Below are 25,817 nucleotides of genomic sequence, written 5' to 3' on the forward strand. Positions count from 1 at the left end.
AGAGATGACTCCAGAGAAAAAAAGCACAGTTGCAACTGGTATTCAGTTTAATCTTAGAGACTCCACAAATCTCAATGACCTTGATGTGAAATGTGTAGTCAATAGCTCAGCCATATATCTTGGTGCTGATTTAAAATAAATAAAAATGTTAAAAGAATCCTAAAACGACTGGGGAGTCAGGGGAAGGAGGCTGAGTGGAAAAGTCGCTCCTCTTTATAAGTATTTGATTAAAGATTAGCAGCATTTTGACAACTGTGCAAATAAAATGTTGTTAAGGAAGTGTAACTCTTCAAATGAGTTGTAAAACTGATAAGATTTCACCTTGGATAAAAGCCTCTGTGAGAGAATTCATCTCCTTATCTAGTTTAAGATCAGACTCAGGTTTGACATTTAAGGTTGGTTATTGTGGGTTTTACATATGGCCCAAGTCCAAGAGAGGATCAGCACAATCACCACTGGGTCTGAACACAATAGCCTTAGTTTTACTTTCACTGAAATATTAAAAAAAATTAAGCATATCGATGCTTTTATGTCCTGATATCATTTCTTTTTACTGAAATGTAAATGCAGATCATCTGCATAAAAATGACACGAGAAGACTTTACCTTATCATTCCCCAGGTTAAAGTCCATATAATCTCCTACTGAGTCCACGTGTGAATAAAGCAGTTTTACTGCCCGGAAAATTTGCACACCCTCAGCCTCGGCAGAAAGCTTAGAGCACACAGGGAGCAGCTCTTAAACGTTGGTCTGAATCAGGGTCACTTTCTTTAAAGATATAACTGCACTTTTTGAGTGTCCTTCCAGTTGATCTCATCTATCTAATTTTAGCATCTTTAACAAACTAAACAAATTTAATCTCTAACCTCTCACTCACTGATGATCTAACAGTTGCCATTTGCCAATAATGCACATGTCATACCCCACATGTCTTTCCACTCCAGAGCCTTTGGTGTCATGATGTATTTTCATGCCAGCCAACTTGTATAAAGGGCATTTTCTTTATGTTTTTGTGGTCATGACTAAAAAGGTTTCTTCAGATGTGTGACTCACTTGTTCTGACCTCAAAGTAGGTTTCACTATTATGCAGCAGGACACTATTAGAAAACTGTTAGACTATTAGAAAAGTCTCTGCTGGACAAAAAGTGCTTGTACGCTGAAACTTAAAAAGCTACAGCTGCACTGAAACCATCTCAAGTTTGCATTATCAGCACTGAAAAATCTGCCTAGTACTCCTGTAACAGGTTTCCTTCTGTTCGGTATTTGGACACAGTGCTTGTGAGGTCTTATCACAGAAACCAAAGTAACTCTATACTCATGCTGAGGCAACACATGTTTGGGAGACTGCGGATTTTGGTTCAGTGCCTTTTAAACAGAGTTGTAAATGCTGTGTGTAGTGGCAGTCGGGGGAGATGTAAAGAGCTTCTGTGTGAAACCCATGGATGTAGAATGACAGCCTTAGATGTGGCTAGCGTTTGAGATCAATTTAATGACTTTTCAGGAACCAAAATGAAGGAAAAAGGGATTACGATTTACAAACTTAAGCAGCCTCTGTCATTGAAGTCAGTTTTCCTCTTTCAAATCAGCTGGATGTGATTTTGTCACTGCCAGTCAACTCAATAAAATTGCTTATAGGGTATACAGATAATGCAGCTCATGCAGATACATTTGCTAGCATAAGCGACACAACATCCTTCAAAGATTTTCCTCCAAAAACGTCTCCACCCATGTTCATTGTGGTACCCTCCTTTTTTGCTGCACGATATGAGACCCCCTGCCTCATGAGAAATGAAATACGCCTACACACACTTCCAGTCCCTGCACTCCCTCCCAAAAAGAAAGAAATTGAAACAGCTGAATACAATTAGGACTGACTGACTTTAAATTCCATCTGTTTACCTAAAAAAAAAAAAAACCCAAGGAGACGGAGAAGGAAGAATAACAGTCACAGGGAATTTCTTTTTAGTGGATAACTTGTGCTATTTGTGCATAAATTCTGTAATTTTAACTGCTGTGCAGTTTCCCACATTTTTGTGTCTTGCTTTCAGTGAAGCTAAACTGTGCAGATTAACTTAACAAAATGCTCCTTCATTTTTAACTGTGCAAAATATTCTTATCTCACAAAAGACTGTTTTCCTTTATCCTCCTTTCTCATTGCACTGCATCACCATTTCCAACATGTTTTTGTTGGAAAGAGGACAGAACAAACTCCAGGGAGAAAGCCTGGTGCTTTAAACGAATCTGATGGAGACCAAAACTTCCTGTTGAAAGTAAGCCTGTATTAATCCTTATGCAATAAATCCAGAGAGGAACTCATAATAACACCTTACTAATGTTACACTCATACAAGGTTGGACACAGCTGTCAAGTCATTTACTTGAGTAAAGGCAGGAAAATCAATAAAAAAAGACCACATTATAAGTCAAAGTCCTACACTTTAAATAAAAGCTCAATATTTTGTGAAATAAATATTTTTCATCTTTTGCAAAGAGTTCAGTGAAAACATTAATGCAACTCTGGGGGTACTGATTAGCTTAGCTTAGCACATAGACTGAAAACAAGGGAAAGATGTAGTGGACCTTTCTCATCAGTTTCTTGGTTTTACACTTATTTAAGCTTTATTTATCTTTTTTTACACTATATTTTTGTAATATGTGGATTTAGTGTAGTTTTGCATTCAAAGTGTATTGTGGTTTTATGTAAATGAATGATATAAATTTTCTTTTTGCACAAAAAGCCCAACAAAAGACAAGGGTTGGAAATAAGCAATAGGTATAAACTGTGTGCAGCACATCAGTCCCATGCTCTATACTGGCCTTATGTCAAACTGCATTTAGTTACATAAATAAATAAAAAATATTTATTTCAGAAATGCATCAAAAGATACAACAAGCTCATTTGTGTCAGGCTGTTATTTCCCTAAATCTTGATCTGAGGAAACCTGGAACGTGACTGGGTGTTTACAACAAGATAAGTCATTATGGAGGAAGTAGTCTCTTAATAGTCTTCTAGTATTTTTCTGTACTGTATTCACAGTGCAATGGTTTTTTTTTCCATGATTATGACACCTTTCTTTGCGATTTTAGGCTGATCCCCTTTCAAAAGTTTGTTATTGTGCGACAAGAGTATATATATAATAAATCAAATGAATGTTTCCTCAATGAACAAACTCACTTCCTGTCTTAAGATGAGATGCAGCTGCCTGACAGCTCTGTGTGAGTGGGAGGGAAACAATGAGGGGGAGGCCAGATGGACAGCCATACAGGATGCTTTACTGCAGCACCACTTGGTGCTTTTCATTAAAGCTGTGTGACTCAAGTATAAAATCTAAGTACAGCATGAAAGAACCAGCGACGTAAAAAGAGGCTCTAGACTGATAGTGTTAAGAAAAGCAACAGCTCATTCAAAAAATATTGGTGGTGGATAATGAGTAAGCCAATGAGTGTCCACCAGGGGATGAGTCAGAGTTTGTTCTGTGAATCTGAAAAACGAACCAATCCGTGTCACGACAACATGATGTGAGAGTGTGTAAGTATTTTAACTCAGTGTTTCCTCTGTAAACAAGTTTTTTTAGATGAGGGTTGCTCAACTTTGAGTTGAAGTCACAGAGGATAAATGAAAACAGGACAGAATGGGATCAGTATTTTTCAAAAGTTGTTGTTGAGCTCAAAATGTTACATATCTGCACATGTGAGTTAAATCAGACTCCTGGCATGCTTTCTGCATGGTCATAATGTGAAGCACATTTTCTCAAAGCTGCTGGCATGCAGAAGGCCTAGAGAGCCAGGAAACAGCTGATGTCGACGGATTAGGTCCGGGCCAGGGGGAATGGAGCCGGCTGGGCTGCACTTCATCGGGGCCGGAGAGGAGCACTCCGCTGGAGTACATACCAGCAGCCTGACGCAAGACAGGAAAATCCCCACTTGTCAGAGTCAAAACTAAACTAAGTTTTGCAAATCTTACAATAAAGATTTGTCACAGCTGATCAAGTGTTTTATAAGTTGGTGCCGTGAAAGTAGAAGCCGACTTTAAAGCTATGAAACGAATGCAATGCAGTCTAGCACCATTAATGGTAAAAGTATGACATGCATGCAGTCTTCCAGCGGTTCATCTACAAAAACAATGCCAGACAGTGCCTGGAGTGAAACATCCACAGCGCCAGAGAAGATCAAAAACTTCAAAAGGACACTCCTGTCTGTAGAGGAGGAGAAGAGCATCCACAAAACACATGCCAACAACATTTTGATTACAGCAGATGTCAAAAAGGTCCCCTGTATGCAGAAGATGAATGTGCAGCTAACGAACCCAACAACAAATACCAAAGTCACCATACACAACAGTCAGGCGGGAAGGCTTTCAGGTGCAAAACATGTGTTGGAATTAGAGATGGCACGATACCACTTTTTTATGTCCGATACTGATACCGATATCATAAATTTGGATATCTGCCGATACCGATATGAATCCGATATAGTGTTTTTTAATCAACAAAACTGTTTTTTAAATATCTTGCTGCATTTTGTATAAGTTCATACTCAAGTTTAAAACAACAACTACACTAAAGCTATTCTGTTATACCTGTATGCAAAAAAAAATATTTCATAGTACAGCAATACTGATCAATCTAATAAACTTAAACCTACACCATCCTCCCTATTCTGGTATTTTAAAGAGTACTTAGCATAAATATTAAGCAACCTAACTAATAGGGTTCCAACTCCCAGCAACAACAAAAATAAATAAATAAAAAATAGGGAACCACCCCTCACACTCCACCTCATGATGCTTAATCGACGTAATCAACCTTAATTTGATGCAGTGTGAAAAAAAAATGCACAGAAATCAATTATTTTTCAAGAAATATTAAATAGATTCAACATCTTTCTTCAACAAAATTGCAGACTGCACAGATGGTACCTTCCCAAAGGAAAAAGTACTATAGCTTACTAGGGTATATATATATTAGACTTAATAGTTACTATATACAGTAATGGACTTCTATACATTTTGCATCAAATTAAAACTTTGGCTGTCAGATAATTATTTATTAAAAGCTAGACATTTTAAATGAGAATAAGAAAGAAAAGTATGTCTTTGTGCCCCCTTTTCCCTGTTAATGCCCTATCGGCCCCCCTGGCTAAACTTTGCTAGATCCGCCCCTGCACAGTTACCAGCGTCAGCTACGTAGAAAAAGATCCTGGAGTAGAAAGTAATAATAAATAAATTCTAACAACAGCTGATCAAGCTTAAACGTGCTGCTGTTGTTCAGCCGCTGGTTTCCTCTTTCTGGTGCAACGTGGGCCAAAAGCAAACTAGAGACAGGGACTCACGACAGAAAAGCCGATCAGCTGATCGTTAAGCAGTTTCATGATTGAAGTAGCAGCAAGAAGAGGCAGTCGCTTGTTAAGCTTAACGCAGGAATGCTTTACAAACATTCAGAGATGGACTTACACACTTGCTTTACTTCTCTCGGGATAACTTTGTCGGAGATGAAATGCCGGGTTGCTAGCGAAGCTCCACATGCTATCCAGACCACTGACAGGTCTCGCATGCCACAGCCGCTCTATCACGTGATGCATACTGCTCCGACGTGCTAACGTTCTGAGGTGAGTTACAGTGTGTTGCAAGTTTTGTGAGGTGCTTTCGTGATATTTAATGGATCGGATTACATTTTTTATTTTTCTCTGATATCCGATCCAGTAATTTAGGTCAGTATCGGACCGATACCGATACGTAATATCGGATCGGTCCATCTCTAGTTGGAATATACTGAAAAGACATGTATGCCACATGTGTCACAGCCATTAAAATGGCTCACAGTGCTACAATATAACTCGTTCCAGCTACTAAAATCTTCTGATGAACAGGAAGCGATGATTCAACTAATTATGCCGGCTGGACTCGGCATTCTTGAGATGAGACCAGGTTGCTGGTTTTACGACATATCTACATTACAAAAGGGAGACTGAGTAACACAACTATAAATTTAGGGTGGTATGTGTTAACACTTAAAGGGAATTCCTCCAAAGAGGATGCTGTTGACAGTGATAGATGCTGATATCGGTTCACAGCCATGGCTCTTCAATGAGCTTCTCCATGAATCAATGCAGAGAAGATTGAAAAGGGAGGAAAGTGACCAATGGTTTGGTGTAGAGGACTCCCGGTTCACTCTGGGTGACTGAAGAGGGCTGTACAAACAAGCCCTTTAGCAGCGAAGCACAAAGTGGAGAGCGTACAAACAGCTTGTACTATAAACCCTACTGTGTTTGTGTGTACGCTAGACCCCGGGACACCTTGTCAAATGCATTCTGTTAGTGGGAAAATAAACAATGTTAAAGTTGTCCAATGTCAAAGTGTCAAACAGTTGCTGTGTACAGAGATGCAAGCCATCACTTTGCTGATGTTTGAACAGGTTGCTTACGCTCTTTCACGCAGTGTTGCAATGGCTGTTGTGTATACACACACACACACACACACACACACAAGTATGTGGGTAACGAACACCACCAAGAGACAGCAACAACATCACAAAGACATACAGTTGTTCTCTTGTCAAATCGAATCAGATTTTTTGTTTAAAAAAGCTATAAGAAACTTGGGTCCAGTGTTCAGGATGAAGTGCATCTATGTCAGATGGCTGTGAAAGTCAATCTGTCACAGTGGGCTTCCCGTACAGGATAAGTGAATTTTCAACACTTTGCACAGCCCTTTTTTACTTCTGCCAGCAGCTGTCGAGCAGCTGGAACTTATACTAAAATACTTGACGGTGACAGAGAAGTATGCTTCTTACCTTCAGACGAACCCCAGAAACACAGAAGAATCTTTCCTCTTTGACCAAGAAGGTTGCCGGCCAGCAGAAGGAAATTGGAGAGACTTCCAGTGAGATGTCTCTACAGGGGCTGCTGCTTCAAATGTATAGATCCCTCTGATGTTCACTCTGAGGTTAATCTCTCCTGTCCCAGGAGTCCGTTGGAGGAGGTACTGCAGTGAGCCCGGCTGTTTGTTTAGTCAAATCACATCACCGCGGGTGTCTCTCTCTCTCTCTCTCCACTCTCACACTCAGAAAGAGTGTTCTAAGAAAAAAAAAGTTCCCAACAGAAACATGCACACACACGCACACACAAACTGTGCACACTCCACCCCTGACAGATCCACACTAAGCAGAGCCCCAGTGTCCACCCCTGCTGAAGCTGAGAGAGAGCAGGACGAGGGAGAGGAGGGAGGGAGCAGTGAAACAGAGCTGAAGCAGAAAGCAAGAAGTTTCTAGCAGGGCGACGAAACTTCAAAATACAAATCCAGTTCTGCTTGTTGTTCTAAGGTAGAGGCTCAGAGGTCTGAGCCGGAGCGATTTGTTTATGAATGGAGTGGAGGTGAACTGAGACTGTCTCTATTGGCAACGGCAATCTGGACCGCATCTAACCCCCTCCATAAAACAACAAACACAATAAAAAGGAGGAGAAAGAGTGAGAGAGTGTGTGAGTGGTCCAGCCAGGAGAAAAAAAAAAGATTTTGGCAGCGCTGATTGCACCCTGCTTTGGAAACAAACATGGAAGTCTCAGTTTCTCAGGAAAAATAACTTCCCTTACATAATCACACTCTTAAAAAAAGGTATAAAAGTGGTTAAAAGTGGGGACTTTAGCTTTAGTGAACCAACTTTTTTTTACATCACTTTTTATATCATATTTTTTTCACGTGTTTTCTTTTTCCCCTGCATGAAATAACTCAACACCTCCCACCATCCCCACTCCCTCTTTCTCCCTTTTTTTCCCTTGGCCTTTTATCCTCTCTTTTATAAACACAAGCAAAACCATGTAAATATGTCTGCTCTCAATACTAGCTTTCTTCCTAATTCAATCCTTTCCCAGGATATGAGAGGATGATCTGAGATTCGCTACGCAACACTGCAGCTGAATAAAGACCTGTTCTATCTAACAAGCAGGTTGGGGCAGATGGGGGGAGGGGAGGGGAACAGGAGCTAAATTGGAAACTAACATGTTCTCCTTTAATTGAGAGGGCAAATCTAAAAGACCTGCTCGCACTAATTAGAGTGCCAGCAAGCCCCCTCCAGTTATTAGATAGGAGGGGAGCAACACCACACAGGGACAGTTCCTCCTTTTACATCTTTCTAATTCTACCTATGTAATTAGCACCTACTTGCAATAAACCTGCTCTAAATCCACTTATTTGAACTCTTGAATCTATTTGTAGGCGTTTCATTGCTTGTAATGTCAATAAAACTGTAGACCCAAAAGATAAAAAGGCAGTAATACAGCAATAACGTGCTCGTCAGTCACGTATGTAAACACTCATGAACACACGATTCTTTATCAGCATGAGATGTATAATTTTAGCATCTTTTTACAAAGCAGTGCTGGAGAGAGTCCACAACGGGATGTCTACTGCTCTATATATGGCAGCAGTCCTTGTTTACCCCCACAGAGTGGAGCAGCTCTTAACAAGTGGGATTCCAAAATATTCTGCCTCAACAATACTGAGTCTCTTCAGCCTGTCAGCAGCTAACAAGTAGTTTCTCTCACTGCTGATCTGAATTAGTGTTATAGCTTGAGTGCAAAGCAGTGCAAACACACTATACGCTTGTTTTCCTGCTGGGTTTCAGGAAAAGGTAAAAGTTACACTGCTGTGTTTGTCAAGCACAGGCCATTATAGAGGTACAAGAGTTGAGACAAAGACCTGGAGAGGCAGGGAGCATATATACTCTAGACCTGGAGCTGAACCTGCTGGACCTCTGATAGATGAAGACTGACAGAAATGTTTGAACTACGGCTGCCTCCATTTCAAGTTGTCCCGATAAAGGATATATGACTTTGGGGCACCTTAAAGCTTGATTTCGGCAATGTGATGGGACTAAATCTGAGAATGAACCACAGTTATAAGACATTCGAGATAGACATTCGAGATAGACGAGATAGCAAAAATCAAGAAGAAGCAATACAACATATAACATCATCATAACAGCATCATCACATATGAGATAATAAAACACGATAACAAAAGGACCCGAAGAACACAGCCTTACAAGTCAGCTGATATTTATTTGCAGGGCTTTTATTAGCGCAGCCTTCCAGTTGCCTTTGTTGCTCCACACCACACACAACAACTCCTGTCAAGTCTCAGCAACCTACTGAAATAGGGAAGGCTAGCTGTGTTGGTCAACCTCCCCTAACGCCATTTCCTGAACCCTTTACTCCACCCCCCACCCCCACTGCAGCTGATCTGCAAACTACACCCCGCCGCAAACACACATCCATCCACTTTCTTCTCCTTATCCAGTTTGGCGTCTTAGGGGCCCTGGAGCCTATCCCAGCTAATATACACCAAAAGACGACATACAACTTGGTGAAGCTGCTATCACTCGCTAAGACACAGAAACAGACAGCTCACATTCACACCTAAAGCCGGTTTAGAATCACCAGTTAACATAAGATGCATGACTTTAGATTGTGGAACTGTGTACCCACAGAGAACCCATGATGCAACGACAGGAAAACCTACAAACACCACAAAGAAAGGCCCCAGCTGGGTGCTGGATTCAAACCCAGAGTTTCCTTCCGTGAAGCAATATTGTTAACAATGGTTAATGGTTAATCAACTAGTTTATAAACTAAACCAAAAACAGAAAACCTTCTATGGTTCAGGCATCTCCAGTGCAAAAGAGTTTCTGCTTGTCTTAGCCAAATGTTGTGATCAATTTACAGATATTTAGTTTAGGGCTACTGTTCAAATGGAACGATTTGTTTGATCTGTTACTCCAAGAACTAGTTATGGGAATGAATGAGATTACTGGAGGAGAAATGACAGAAACTGCATCCGCGCCCTCTCTCTACACTCACATCTTAGTGCAATTTAGTTGCATGGTGTCTAACACATTGTCAAAAAAGAGAAGACAAAGTGGGACAGACAACAAAACAACAATGCATTGCTATCTATTTTGCATTTAGGGAGTGTGGTTGGCTTAAATTTAAACTAAATATATAACTTACCACGATGCTGATTGTAAAGGGTAAAACATTCCTTATACCAGCTCTCTTTTTGGAGCGGTGATTTTTGAATAGATTAAAAAAGGAAACAGGCATCTTAAGGTTAAACAGATTTAAACTAAATCTCTATATATGGAATTATAACTATACAGTAATAGAAATGTTTAGGGTTTATCGAGGTCAAACTTTACTTTGTACATTAAGACATACCCTCATAAGTGCTTTTACCACATTTATTTATTTTCAGGCAAGCTGGCTTGCATTGTGGTCGCCATCAATGTATTTCAAGCGTTGGATGATATGTTTTCATGTTTATGTTGCAATTTCCTTAATGATCAGGCCATTTCCATTAACTTCAGCCAGCTTCCTGCTAACAGCTGATAGGCACTGTAGCTGAGAATGATTATCTTGATAGTGACATGAATCTTTTATGATCGTTTTATATAGAGGACCTCATGCACGGACTTGATAAGTGCAATATATAGCATAAGGCACAGTGTCAACAGAAGATGGAAAGAATAAAAAGCTAACAGTGAGAATGATGATGACAAATAAACTGTGTGCATCTTGTTAACGACAGGTCAGTTGTATGACTGAACTTGAAAGACTCCAAACCAGGAAAGTTATCTGCTATTATTCAGCTTTTTGCTGCCCTCATATGGACGTTTTGAGCCATGACATAGCGGGGAGCAAAGCAACTTTGCTTTTGCTTGACCTATGTCACTATTGGTCTTACATCAGAGCAGACTATAAATGATAAAGAGCACTGGAGTGGTTTTTCAGGATTTTTATCATTTGTTTTTCTGGTTAATCAAGCTCACAACACAAAGAGTTACAAAGGAGAACCATGTTCGATTTTGTTTTGTGAGAAACTAAAAAAGAAAAAGACAAAATAGGAGAAAAACCTATGTAGTCTGAAGGACTACAAATGTATATTAAACAGCTTAAGAGAATAAAAAATTCTTTATATTTGCCATAATGATGATACTGAAGTGTATTATCTGGTCAGAGCCATAGCTGCCACTGAAGGGAAGCAGCCCATTTCTACAGCTATGTTTTCTACATGTTCTAATGTTCCTGTGATGTATAGAATTAAAATATGGACTTTAACTAATTTAATTACATGTACATTTTCCATGTTTTTTTCAATACAGTATGCAAATGTAATATGCTTGATTGGTTTACATTTAGTTCATACAATGCACGTTTTTCCTCACGATTTCTTATTTGAGTAAATAAACCTTTAATTTTATATATTTAAGTTGTATCTTACTCAAATGTTTTACTTGCATGTTTATTGGGGTTGAATAATTAAGTTCTTTTTAGATTAAGATTAAGTTGACAGTGAAGAAAAACAACATTTAAGCTTTAAAATAAGAAGCTAAACTATATCAAAATAAAAATATAAATTAATAAATGAATGTGCATTTTTTTAAATCTTCGGCATGGCTAGACGAGGTCTTTATGGGTAACCGGAAATCCTGACCTGATCATTTTTCAACATATGTAATTTTATATTTTAAAATTTTCCTTGCTTTGAAAAAAACAAACAAACATATAGTGGTATGTTTTCCTGCTTGTTTGTTTGTGTATTTGTTTCCTTCCACCTCTGTCCGTATTATTATTATTATTATTATTATTATTATTATTATTATTATTGGTGTTGGCCTGTAGTCTCTGCGCTGAATCTAAGCCCCCTATATACATGCACGCGGAGGCACATGGACTTCCCACGCATTCCACACATTGTACCGCCTTATCAAAATGATTCATCAGGGCAAACCTGGTAAATCGGGGTCATTGCCCTGACGTCGCAAAGACCAGCAGGCAGGTGAGTCTCAGGTAAAGCGTGACGTCAGGATGATACTTTCGAACTCCTTGCCAGTAAATCTATAAAGGTGTGTAGTCTTACTGCACAGGTAGCCTGAACCTTAGACTGAAATGAAAACAGAGCTTGCTGAAGATAAACTCGGGGGCCTAACATGCTCTTGGAGGTTTGATTTTTCCAGGTCTTCCAGAGATTCACCCTACCTGTCGAGCGAGGATACCGGGATGTACCCGAGCTCTGCTTCTATCAGACAAACGGCTCAGGCTCTGTCACTGAACAGTCAGTACATTCCGCCTCCGTATGACTTCCCCAGCTACCACCATCACGTCACGGGAGTCGGTGATTTGTCGGCAAGTACCTGGAACCCCCTTTACGCGCCCCGGGAGGAGTATCCCTACAGCTTCCCGGGGTCAAGCCCCAACACCGCGCAGGTCAACTTCACCTACCCGGATCTGAGCAACGTTCCTTCCGCCGCTGGAGGGGGATCGCTCACCCCTTACAATTTCATCTCTGGACAGGATCCCCTCATTCCCAGGAAAAGACCACAGGAGCCCGTTAAACAAACAACTTCAGGTGGGACTTTACTTTGTCATACTTATTCTTAATCATAGGCTTATTTTGGTCTGCATAATGTATTCAGTGAATTATACAGATATAAAGAACATTTGTAACATCTTCATCTAAAGTTGCTTCGTGCATACAAATATCTGTTATCTGGAGTACTTCAAACGCACTTGTCTCTGTTTTTTTTCCTTCTTCTTCTTCTTCATTCTCGCGACTGATCACATATTAGCTGTCACTGTGTTAACAAGTGTTAACGAGTGACACAAACAGGAAATGCAGCATCTTGATAAGACACATCCTATAGGGGAAGGAGATTACACAACCTCCTGGGTTACCTTTGTAGCTGTCACTGTGGTTGCATGACTAACTAAACCTAAAAAAAACGTACAAGTATGGGTAACACATGAGAAACACATGCAAACCTGTTTTAAGTGAAAAACAAACCCAACTTCAGCAGGCGCACATTCATCAAGGTGTTCGCCTCTCTTTGGACAATCATGCTGTGAGATGTCAATGCAAAGCTAACAGTGGAGGCCATGAAGTCTACACAAGTCTCACACCCCACCCTCTCTGTCCACTGGGTGGGTGTGAGATGGTGACAAACTGGATAGATAACACTGGAAGTGCAGGAAGTCTGCAGAAGTTAAACGAAGTCTCCTCTAGAGGCTAACCCTCTCTTAACCCTCTTGTGTGTATCTGTGTGTGTGGGTGTGGCTGGATCAATGCTGTCACATGAGCTAGTTTTCTGATCAATAACTGTGACTCCTAGTTTCTTGAGTGTGTATGTGAACATGCGTGTCAATGAATAGCTGCCTATGTAAAGAGCTGTGTAGACAGCACTCACGGTGATAAGGAGAAGCACTGATGCAATGCAGTGGGGAGTCTTTGCCTTCGTTATAGTGTGAGCACGATTAGTAGAATTGATGAGGTTTTAAGTGGCGCCTGAACTTGAACGTGGCACCAGACTGTTTGGTCACGACACACACATTTCGTGACTCACTGACACAAAATTATTAATTCCTGAAAAAGATGTGGGCCATACACATGAATAAAAAATGACTCTATTTACTTACATTCACTGTCTTTATTTTTGTGCTTATGTTTACTATTCTTAATATTTATTGATTTTTTACTAAAAAGCAATTTTTTTGTCTGATTTAGGTGGGAAGACTCGCACTAAGGACAAGTACAGGGTGGTGTACACTGACCACCAAAGGATGGAGCTTGAGAAAGAGTTTCAGTTCAACCGCTATATCACAATGAGAAGGAAGTCAGAGCTGTCAATGGCACTCAGCCTTTCCGAGAGGCAGGTGAGAAGATTAGAGTAAATAAACGGTCAATGTAGAAAATATATAGAAACTGTCTAGGACAGTGAGACTGTGTAACTTTTGCGTTCTCTCTTCACATTCAAAGAATTACAAACGCCTAACACTTTTAAAGTAGCCAACCACATGTTCTGTTTTTCTTTTTTTAGGTTCCTCCTTAAGAGGAACGAATGAGATAAACTAAACTCACAGCAGAAAAACCCCATGAAGCAATGAGACAGAGTGTGTTTCGTTACTGTTGAAACTCAGTTAGGAAACAGAATGTGGGATTTGTTCGTGCAAACCCCCCATGGTTTACACAAACAAATCTATAGGCCAAGGCCAAGAAGTATATATTTGTCACCCCCTTTTGTGAGTGACAATAATAAGGAAGGTCACTGCAAATTTAACATGTTTATGTTAGGGGTATAAAAAATATGCCCTAATTTTTTTTAACCTTGTAAAGCCAGAACCACAAAATAATGACATTTTTTTTTAGTTACCGGAGTTTAACCTTTATCTCTATCATTATCTCAAAGAAATCCACTTAACTGCCAAAAATGCTGAAGTATGTTTAAAGTTTGCTGAACAATATTTAGACATGCCTGTGAAATACTGGGGGGAATATAGTCTGGTCAGATAAGACTGAAATAAACTCTTTGGATGGCAAAATACACGCCATGTTAGGAGGTCAATAGGGCAATGCATATCACCCCAAAACACCAACAGGGAAGTTAAGAGGTGGGAAGGATGAATAGAAAAATGTACCAAGACTTTTTTGATGAAAATCTTCTGCCATCTACCAGGATGATGATGATGAAACGAGGGGTGGACGTTTCAGAAAGACAATGATCCCAAACACAAAGCCAAGGAAACTCTTGACTGGTTTCAGAAACAGAAAATAAAGCTGCTAAAAATAGCCCAGCCAATCACATGACCCGAATCCAGTTGAAAATCTATAGAAAGAACTAAACCCCAGAGTTCATAGAAGAGGCCCACAGAGCCTTCAGGATTTGAATTTCTGTTTGTGTGCGACTAGTTTCTCCACACAGGAGGCATCTTGAAGCTGTCATCACCAACAAAAGCTTTTGTGCGAAGTATTAAATAAATGTCAGTAAATGTGTTCAATACTTTTTCCCTGTGTCACTTCTTATTATTACACATAGTTTATGGACATCCGCAGTTTAATTTGTCTTTGCATGTGCAGACTGGTTGGGTTGTTACTGACATCTGGTCAGAATTTCATACCATGTGAAATATATTTTGCTTTGAAAACTGGTGATGTGTTCAATACTTATTATACCCCATGTGTATAAACACACATGGGGTATAACAAAAATGATCTTGGCATTTTTGTGGAATTTCATGCTCACCGCATAAATCTGCATATACTGCAGATATCTGATTGTAAACAGTATACCACTGATGATGCACAGATCTCAAATATGGCATTAACTTTGTGTTACAGGGTTATTATCTCATTTGTGGGTTTCTTTTTTTTTTCTTATGTGAGATAACAGGGAAGGTGGAGCTTGGATTTATTTTGTTGATGTTATTGTGCATTAGAAAAAAAAAACCCTGCATCTGCAGGCCATCTATTACCACTGTGCTGTATTTTACTTATTCCCATGGTTAAGTGTAGGGTTTCTACTAATGCAGCACATGTGAGCACAATGTTCTCAAACAATCCCCTCTGGAGAAACGAGCTCCAGAGAAAAAAACAAATTCTGCAAACCGTAATGTTAACATATGTGGCCAAACGCATAAGTAGTGTTAATGGTGAAACCCTCAATCTTACTGTCATTATGCTGTTCTTGTTGTTTCTTCTGCCTGCCCTTGCAGCTTCTTAAAACCACAGCTGAGTGCAATTGTTGTAGCTCCCAGAGTAATTCTGGGAAAGTCAGAGATTACTAAATTTCAAGTAGATGAAGCAAAGCAAGGGAACGTTACCACAGAAAGCAAAGTCGCTGCAGTTTTCAACTTCCTTTTAATGCAGCAAATAAGCGATTTATAGAAGAAATGAAAACGATAATGATGTGCTGTTTCTTTTGATGTTGTTTAGGGAACAAGCCATAATGCTCCCTAACTGAGAAACGTTCTTGATGCTGATATCTCATGCATGTATGTCTCAGGTGAAGATCTGGTTTCAGAACAGACGTGCCAAGGAGAGGAAGATCAACAGGAAGAAGTTGCAGCATTCCCAGCAGGCCTCAACAACCACACCCACCCCACCTGTACTGTGTGCACACAGTGACACCCACAACCCCGTGAGCCCCAGCAGGAACATTTTGTCAGACGCAGTATCGGAGGAGTACTAGGTGAAGTCTATGTGAAAGACTGGCACTGTATCTGTGTGTGTAAATAATGTTTTTAATAGTTGTACAAGTTCACCACAGAACGAATGAAAAAGATTCACATGAAGATCACCTCTATTTTACAATGTCACCACCACACGTTTGTCACATGGATCGAGTCGAGTGGGCATTTATTCCACTTGCTTGTGTTAATCATTATCAACGTCAAGATAGCGTTTTAACAGTGCATGCCCAAGAAAGAGGATTAGTGTCTTTCTTGTTGTCTTTTCCTTGTATATGTATCCATTAACAGGAATATAATGCAAATGCAGATATAAAAAAGAAAAAAAACTGACAGCCCTTCTTCTTGTTTCCAAGGCAGTACCGTGACACTAACACGCCTTTTTTATGACAACTTGAAGTTACAGGAAATCAGATGGGGAAAGCAGATATCTAATTCGAAAGGCGGTTAAATTGTTCTTTTTGTTTTTCTGAAAACATGCATTTACTCTACATTTTAGCTGCAGCAAAGCAAGGGCAGCATTATTAAAAGTGTCACTGGTTTTAGACATTCAGACAGGAGAGTTTAGCCACATCCTGAAAAACTGCTGAAGATTGCTCAACTGCATGACTCGTGATTTACAGTCGCTGTGGCACAGACATTCAGCTCTGGCATGGAGCTGGATATATTCGTTTTATTTTAAAAAATGTCTACACTTGTCTATTTTTTTTAGAACCCAATGTCTGTATATATGAAATGTTAAAGGATGTGCTGTACAAGCAAGAAATGCTGACACATTTTGATACTTCTTCACTGTAATGTTAAAGAAAAGGAAGGAGAAACAAAAGATGTGGAAATTTAGTAGGTATGAGTCATCTAACGATTAAAGGTTTTTCCATTTCTAAATAAATGACTGACTTATCAACAGTGCAGTGTGTGCAGTTGTGTAATCACAAATGTTTAGAGTGTAAGAAAGTCACTGTTTTCTAATTTAGCTCTTCCGAATTTCAGTGTGTTTGTGCATGCTTTTGTGTGTTTCAAGTGGAGTTTATGTTGGCTTTGCAGCTTAAACCCTCTCCTCAGCACTGAGGTTTTATTGATTTAGAGTTGTATTTTCTGTTAATTTGCTCTAGCCACATTCATGTGGATCAATTTGCTTTTCATACAACACAGTTTCTACAGGAAAAGGCTTCTTGATGAAGAAATATAACATTAGTATGAAGTTCTATCTATAAATGCGCAAAACGAATACATTGGCTTCCTGTCATCACTTTTAAGACTCTAAATGAGCCTACAACGCTTTATTTGTTAGATCTTTTTTTATGTTCACACTCCTGTCAGAGGTCTTCCAATCAGATGTGACTTCCATAAACTAGACTTAAAAATAAAGGTGACTTACGATTTCACACTAGAACTGCAGAATCTGTTTCTACATTTGAGTCTTTGCTCCAGCCTCATTTCTACTCTCTGGCCTTTAATTCGATCTAAACCTTGACATTTCCTTTTTGTTATGTTTTATTATTGGCTGCCTGTGAAGCACTTTGGTCAACTCCGGTTGTTTTAAAGGTGCTATATAAATAAACATGACCTTGACCTTGACATGAAATTCATCACAATAAAGCCTAAGATGACCTCAATTGTATATCCTTAAATTACAAAAAAAATAACAATAAATAAACACATTTACATTCCTTAACAATCTTTTTTCTTCTTTTTTTATTGTGTGAAAAAAGGAAAACAATTTTCAATTTGTACAAGGTGTATTAAAGGTTACAGAAAGAGAGGAAAGACACAGGACTATTTTGGTTTTCGGTTTTGTAATTTGCATTATTTATTAGGCAGTTGCCACTTTAAGGCATAAGTGTGTGTGTTTGTTTTGTGCTGTTTGTGCATGCATGCGTGAATGCGGTTTGTATGTATGGCTGAGTGTCTGTGTGCATGTGTCTATAACTGTCTGTGGAAAAACAAAGTCTTACATACACACTTTGTCTTACAGAAAAAAAGTACCAATTAAACTACAAAATCTGTACTGTACAATACTAAAGAAAAAAACATGTAAAAATGTTTTCATTCTCTTGCATTAAAAATATAAATGATATTCTGTTTGAAAAGTATTTATAGTTCAAGGCTTTTATCAATTTAAAAACTGAAGTGCTAAAGACCAGAGAACTGGCGCCAGTCTGGTTTTATAGTTTAACAGCTTTGGCATTGCGAGGCAGCATCACATGATCATGTCACGACAATTATAAAATCCCCTGGTGTGTATGTGCTTCAGCTTCTCAATAGTGAATGTGCAACAGTTCACTCGTTTGCATTTCCTATGCCACACACGCATTAAAAGGTAAAAACAACGTTGCTCATACTGGCGCGCTCTGATGTATAAAGCAGCATTTGCTGACTGATCACATGATCAAAAAATAAACTCTGAGGAAACTACAACTGTAATGGACCATAAACACCAATTTTATGGCAGTATGAATCAGCATAAAGTCAGTGCATGGTTATCAATCTTTAACCCCATATCTAACCAAATGTATTTCATCTGTTTTGTGCCAACAGTTGCAACTTCTGCATTTGTCAGGTGACAAAAATATTACCAGTATTTTGGAGCAAACACTCAACCATGAAAGGTATTTTCTTCTTTTTATATAACAGTCTAAATGCAGAAAAGAGGAACTGAAATGGGCAAACATTACAGTAAACCGAACGGGACCAAACTCATTCGGCGCCATTTCATTTAAAATATGGTTTATACAAATGTGTTATCGGCCTTCCTGTGCTTCAAATAGACGCGATAGTCGGCCTGACCGTGTTCACACCCACACCAAGGATGCCGGGACTGTGAATGACCCTATTTAGAATTACTCTGCATCTGTAAGAAAAGGTTCACCGTGCAGTGCTCTGCACGTGCATCTGTCTGAGACTCAAACAGCAATGAAACGTTTGAATCTTGAATCTCTGTAATCTCTGATTAATGACTTGTTCTAAACATGTGCATTATCCTGTTTTCAACGGTGATTCTCCTTTTAACAGCTATTCATCTTAAACATAATTACTTAGTTTTAGTTTTAACACAGGCCAAAATAATTTTCCATCCATGACTCTCACTCCACCTCCTGATTAACGCTAAAACATCTGCTTCAGCTGATTTTTGTTCAGCTGACCTTTTATTAATTTAAAATCATTTGAATGGATAACGGCAGTTCTTCAAACCTGCAAGTTAGAACCTTATATTTGATTAAAAACCATGCACTGTTTGAAGAGACTGATGATGTCATCTCTGTTTTTTTTTGACAGGTACAACTTAAACTCGAACCGCAAACACGTAGGAAGTGTAATTGAACTAAATATAGAAAACATAAGTTGATGCTGTTAAATGATAAACAGGTGGCTTCAGCTCAGAATCTCACATGCAGTAAAACAACTTTCTTCCTCAAACTACAGCTAGTTCACTGAACTCCTTTTAGTGTAGTCACAAATCATCAACACAAACATTTAAAGTACAGTTTAAAAATGAAAAGTAGAGGTGTCTTTACATTTTAAAATTGAATTTCTGAATCAATTTTACATTTGAAGGCAATTAGGAGACAGTATTTATAAGATTGCTGGTCTTGATACACTGAAACAAAACGTATTCTTTTTTTTTTAACAACCAGTGTCACGATTAAACCTACACAGCCCACTCCACTGTATTATTGCTCTAAGTGGTTATTGAACTTTGATCTTATCCAAACGGTTTGAGCAGAAAACAAAAGAAGAAAGAATGAAAACCAACGTCTGAGAAAAAAGCAGAAGTATTTGCATCATGGAAACAAATCCCCTCTCTCGTCTGCTTACTGTGAACTTCCTGAAACACTTCGCTGTAAATTTATCTTTGGACTGAAGAGCCAAAGGAAGACAACCTCCACCTACAAACTACACTGTTAGTAATTAGGTTTGTGTAAATCACAAGTCATTAACCACATGTGTTTAATAATCACACTTTAAATGGAATTTTTTTTTGTGGCATTAGATTGAAATTGGTTGTTTTAGGATAAATGAGTGCATCATGTATTGTTAAAACTATAGTAGTAATGCAGTTTATCAGTGTTTAGACAATAAATAAGATAAAACATATCCATAAATTATAACTACGATTAAAACTATTACAACATCCTATAAATATAAAAGCTAATAGAAAAATATGAATAATTATGTTTAGAAATGTTAAATAGCTACAAAACTACCGCAGCTTGTGTAGCGTCATATGAAATGATAACCCAGATGTCACCTAAGTCTGAGTGTGCTGATGCTCTTTTATATAACAGAATCACAGTGAAAGCAAAGAAAATCAATACGTATGAAATCTGAAGGTTTTTATTTTTCTGATGGGAAATTGAATTAAATAAAAGACCTTTTGGCATCTTGACATCATCTCCTCTCTCCATGGACCTTCAGTCTGTGTGAACACACCAATAATCTAAATCACCGGAATCTTTGGACCTTTGCATACATACAATCATCTCCTGTTGGTTCAGTGTGCCGAGATCGCCTCGAAAACTTGACTTGGCCGTACTCCACGTCCACCTCCGCCTCTGTTGTTTGCACCGCTGGCTTCCCCTGTTGCTTCATGATCCTGACATCAGCATAGGTTACATCTTGGTCACATTCATCCTCTGCAGAGTAGCAAGAAGATTGTTACAAGCAGAGTATTACAGATGGTTAACAGCTAAAGGTTTTTAATTTTTGTGAAGTTTTTTTGCTTTCTTTATAAGAGTTTCAAAAATATTTTCACAGTGATATCTGCTGCAGAAAGACCCGGTTAGCTTCAGCTCATAGACTAGAGAAAATGAGTCAGATACAAAAATGGGTTTTAAAATGAGTTCTTTGGCAATGCTTTAAGTTTATAGTCGACAGATTTTGTTACCTTTGTACACAGCGGTCTACTCGGCTTTTGTGTTGAAGCTTATTAGTTAACAATACCCACAGATTTTATATGTGACAGAAGAATTTTTGTACCTTTTGGTTTTGTAGGTTTGTTGTTTTGTTTTTTCCTCTGAGCACAGATCACCGCCACACCCACAAGTAAGAAAAATACCAGTGCTGAGAGAACACCAGCGATCAGTGGCAAATTGGCTGTTTCAAAAGTAAAATACATAAAAACAGATGTTTCAGTTATCAAAGGTATGTTTTTTGTAAAGGAACATAAAGAAAGAGAAAGTGACATCAGTGGATCTAGTTAGTTTTCACTTACTAATGTACCATTGGTCATCACTGTTGGAAGTCACAGTTTCATTGTTGAATTGTGTAATTGACACTGTGCCAGTCTCCTTACCCACAGAAGTTGGTGTGACTGGGGTAGGTTCTGTTGTTGGTTCAATACACAGGCCGTTACTGTCCACAGGCACCCACCCTAATATCTGTGTCCCATTGATTGAGGTGCAGTTAATGAAGCCTGGCAGAAAAAAACAAATAATTTGAGAAAGATGTTTGAAGTGAAATAGTTGTTATTATTGACTTTCATTCATAATGTTGTCACTCACGACAGGTCTTCTGTTCTTCTGAGACATCACTGACGTTGTTCCTCACTGAGCAGACCAGACGTCCTGAGATGTGCTGTTTCAGAGTGATGATGTTAGTCTCATTATTTCCAGAAAAGAGCTCAGCATCTGTCAGTGTGCGTCCATCCAGAGTCCAGCTGTACTGAGGACTGTCCCCTCCCTTAGAGGAGCAGGACACCCTCATCTCTTCCTGGGACAGACACTCAGAGAGCAGCAGGACAGAGGACACAGGAGCTGAGAGAAACACACACAGATGACTTAGATTTCAAATTTAAATCTTTGTCATTGTTGATACTGTCTAATGAAGAACAGGGAAAGCATAAAATACATGTAGCTTGTGTATTTTGTGCTATGTCACTAAGGTTATCAAAACAATATCAAATTTATATCTATAATTTGTTCCGAACAGAGAAAAAAAAATACCTTGAATGAACAACTGTAAAGTCCGCTCGGCTGATGATTCTCCATCTGAACCAAAGATTTGAAGGGTATATTTACCACTGTCATTCCTACTCAGGTTATTGATCCTAAATGTTCCATTACTGGGGAAAAAGCTAGATCTATGTGCCATGGTATTAGAATTAACCGTATTATTTAACCAATATAGTATTTTTAATGAATTCTTGAACAGGCCGTGTCTAGGTATTTTTGAGGTGCTGTCCATCAGCTGGATGTCCACAGTTCCTCCCAAAGCTCCATAACACTGAGCTCCAGCCTGTCTGCCATCACAGTGAGTTTCCACACCTGCATGGAAAATGTATAAGTAAACAAAAGCAAAAACTAAAAAAACAGTAATGATTTAGCTAACAGCTCCACCTGACATTTAAGTTTAAATGTTTTAGAAGAACATTTAACAAACCATCTTAAATCAGTTATATCAGTAGAAGTACAGATAATTAACTGTATGTCTGAGTTTTGAATTTTGCAAGTCGCCCAGTGTTTTTCTAAAAAAAAAAATCCTTTAGTGAATTTTTCAATTTTAGCATTTTAAAAATATATTTAACTCACCCTATAATTATGATATTGTGTTGTTTATGAAAATGATTGATGTTAAAGCTAGAATGTTTTCATTTTTTAGTTTTTGTTAGCATACTGTCTGTATAATACATTTTACTGTAGTAAAATAACCCTAAAAATTTGTTAGAGTGCACATTCATGTTAAAATGTTGAAATGATATTAGAATGTAGCATTATTGTAAAGTTAAAGACTTCAGAAAATAGCACTGTTATTATGTTCGACATGTCAAGAAATGAATTTATTTAATAATTTCTTTTTTAAAACGTCTGTCATTGACAGTCTTGGATCCTGTAATTGCAAAACATGCTATTTATGCACAGAAACGAAGTATGATGAATTACAACATGAAAAGCTCACCATGAGAGAATCCGAGCCACATCAGTAGCAGTCCAACTACAGCTTCCATGTCAGCTGCTGAGCTTCTGTTGATCGTCAGCAGCTTCCAAACCCTTTTTCTCAAAAACAAATATGTGTGTGCCGCTCTGAACAGACTGCAGTGTTAGTGATCAGCCTCAGAGGAGAATGTGTGAAAATCTTTACGTGAGGTCGTATTGAAGTTACCTTTTCATGCACCGAGAGGATGAAAGGAAGTGGTATCAGTTTTTCTTCCCCTTTTAGCCCTGACGAAAAAGAAAATTCATGTGTGATAGACTGAGAGGAAGAGAAGGAAACGTTTATCATTTATACTAAAAGACGTTTTGACTAAGACATATTATAGATTAACATGGAAACAATCAATCACAGAAACATGTTTAGGTGGCAGAATAATAATACATCATGTCTTATAACAATGATAATAATAATCCAGCGTTCTAAACCACTTAAGCTTTCCTTACCAAACTGGTAGAAGTTACAACAACATTATGAGTAATGATTCTTTACACACACTGCATACTAGAAGACTTCAGTATTTTAAAACTCATTAGATTAAACTTAGATAATTGAAAAAAGGGTGTGTGGGGTGGACAGCACTGAAAATGTAAGTGCAAATCTTAAGAATGTATGCATATCTTTTAATAAAGAAAGACAGTTTTATATAATAAAACAGATTACAGTTATACTAAACAGAGGTAGAGGTTTTATTATTTGATTTTAAAACCTGAACAATAATGATCACGGGGTTGTTTTTTGTTTGTTTTTTACACAATGTCTCCCTCTAGTGGTAATGAATTATACAGCCTCGGAATTTACTGGATGCACATGTTGCTTATTTGACTTCTTTGTTTCTGGCAGCTTCACAGATACTTTTTAGATTTAATATTGTCAGTTGTAAATCTCATCACATTATCACCCCCCCCCCCCCCCCCCCAAAAAAAAAAAAAAAAAACTTTTTAAAAAAGTGTTTTGAGGGAAGAGCTTGCTGTGTCCGGGTGGGCAGTCAGAAATAACAGGATGACAACCTGACTGAGTCAGATACTCGAGGTTAGAGCAGGTCAGTAGTAACATGCAGGCCCCTGGTTTGTGTTCCTTTCCATATAAGAATAATTAACATCCCGACTAAAGTGATTTTAAGAAAACTAGTTTTTTCCAGTCTACAGGTGTTTTTCATTGGATGAAGACCAGCAGTCAGTACAGAAAATCAGCATCTTTACATTTACCTTCTGTAAGAGGAGCACAGTTACACAAATCTTTCTAAACCCTCACAGCAATGATCAGGCTTTTTGCTTATTACAATTACTGATAACAATTAACATGGTTAAAGTTGTAATAAAAGCTTGATGAAAATAACAATTGAACAAAGTTAATATTCACTGAAACACATGTGACGTCATGGTTCACCTTCTGGTTTACTTATAAATATAACCTTTCATTGTTTCATAATTTTAACATGAAAATACCAACAAAAAACCATAACTTACATTTAAGGAAGGGTTAGCAGTAGACGGCTCAGAAAGTATGCAAATACAAGTTAAACATTTAAGAAATCTATCATTAAAACTGGTAGCTTAGCCATAAAGAGACATAAAGAGAGAGAGAGAGAGGGGGGGGGGGGGGGGGGGGGGGGGAGGAATCCTATGAGCACAGCTCACTAACATAGCCAAATATTTAAATTATTTTACTGGGTCCAGTTAGCAAAGCATAGAACTTCATCAAAATCCTTTTTGCACCAAATGTATCTATGTAATTGTAAATTACGGACAATGTTAAACCGATTGGTGGCAGCTCATTATCACATTACCACTGATATCCAAAGAGTTCAGTGTATCTGAAAATATATACATTAACAGTAGCTCTGTGTGTCTCTTATGTGTCATGGTAGATGTAACCAGGTTTTTAATTGCATGTTGGAGAATGATCACTCAGATGAGGCCTTGATGTCTCTAATAACAGGAGAATGAAAATCCTTAATCTGCAAGTCTGCTGTTGTGCTCTTTTTATAAGCTGGTAGTTATTAAACAAGAGCACCACCAATAACAACAACAACTCTTGAGATTTTAGGATGTCAATGGTAAAATGCCTCACCCTGCATCTGAGGCTGAATTTCAGGTGGTTCCTGTAATCTGCCATCTTATGTGCTGTTTACTCATACTGACGTACAAGCTTTAGGCAGTCCTTGCCAAAGTGGGTTAAAACTTCTTGATGCATGTTCAATCATCCAGGTAAGCAAATCTCCAAAAGTTGATTCTGTTCATCTGGACATAACGTTTTCAGTGGGAGAAACATTTCGTCACTCATCCAAGTGACTTCTTTAGTCTCAGCTGACTGCAGGTTTCCCCAATTTTATAAACAGTGTATTTGCATAATGATTGAAACTCGCACCACTGAAGGAACAATGGGCTGTGAGGTCTTAGATAAATAACAACATTGTCTAAAGAGTTTTAACCCATGTAATGATTCATCTGCTTTTTTGCATTTTGCAGAAGAGGGAAGACCCCTGGATTTAGTGATGGAGTACATGCAGAGGGTTAATGTGACAGAAGAGGTTAGGGTTAGGGCTGGGTATCGTCACTGATTTCTAGAATCGATTCGATTCCGATTCACAAGGTCCCGAATCGATTCGATCCACGATTCGATTCAATTCGATTTGAATCTGGGAAATTTTGAAAGTCAGATATATTACAATTCAGATCAGTACATTTCCATATTTTTATATCTATAAAAAGAAAACTGACACTTGCAAGACTTTATCAAAGGTGTAAGCATCACAGCAGATGCCTTTGTGTCAAACTAGCTGAGGATAAAACACAGAAAAACATAAAGGTGATTTTCCTGGCCTGTGATTTTATAAAAATATTCTTTAGTAGATCAAAAACGAAAGAAACCCATTGAT

The 25,817-nt window shown here is 38.4% G+C and overlaps 3 protein-coding genes across 5 annotated transcripts in view; 1 reads left to right on the forward strand and 2 right to left on the reverse strand.

Moving 5' to 3' along the window:
- The window catches only part of pdgfrb (platelet-derived growth factor receptor, beta polypeptide), a 38,255-nt gene extending 26,136 nt beyond the window's left edge, over positions 1–12,119 (reverse strand). The window contains exon 1 of one of the 3 annotated variants that reach the window (XM_082502263.1): positions 12,029–12,119. The gene's annotated coding sequence lies outside the window, so the exon portion shown is untranslated. Of the gene's footprint in view, positions 1–5,450; positions 5,516–6,789; positions 7,413–12,028 lie in introns of those variants that run through there. The other 2 variants (XM_082502262.1, XM_082502264.1) reach the window with 2 other exon arrangements.
- cdx1a (caudal type homeobox 1a) lies at positions 11,313–16,913 on the forward strand. Its single transcript, XM_082502545.1, has 3 exons — positions 11,313–12,398; positions 13,551–13,699; positions 15,826–16,913. The coding sequence occupies exons 1-3, from the start codon at positions 11,939–11,941 to the stop codon at positions 16,009–16,011; spliced, it is 795 nt and encodes a 264-aa protein (XP_082358671.1). The 5' UTR covers positions 11,313–11,938; the 3' UTR covers positions 16,012–16,913.
- Positions 16,914–17,670: 757 nt separating this feature from the next.
- LOC309687440 (uncharacterized protein) lies at positions 17,671–23,142 on the reverse strand. Its single transcript, XM_082502428.1, has 6 exons — positions 22,904–23,142; positions 21,952–22,272; positions 21,511–21,762; positions 21,303–21,422; positions 20,987–21,103; positions 17,671–20,643 (listed from the first exon to the last, which is right to left on the reverse strand). Exons 1-6 carry the CDS (start codon positions 22,950–22,952, stop codon positions 20,453–20,455), a joined length of 1,050 nt encoding a protein of 349 aa, XP_082358554.1. The 5' UTR covers positions 22,953–23,142; the 3' UTR covers positions 17,671–20,452.
- Between the last annotated feature and the right edge of the window lie 2,675 nt (positions 23,143–25,817).

Source organism: Aulonocara stuartgranti, assembly GCF_965226115.1.
Source record: "Aulonocara stuartgranti genome assembly, chromosome: 2".
Taxonomy (NCBI): domain Eukaryota; kingdom Metazoa; phylum Chordata; class Actinopteri; order Cichliformes; family Cichlidae; genus Aulonocara; species Aulonocara stuartgranti.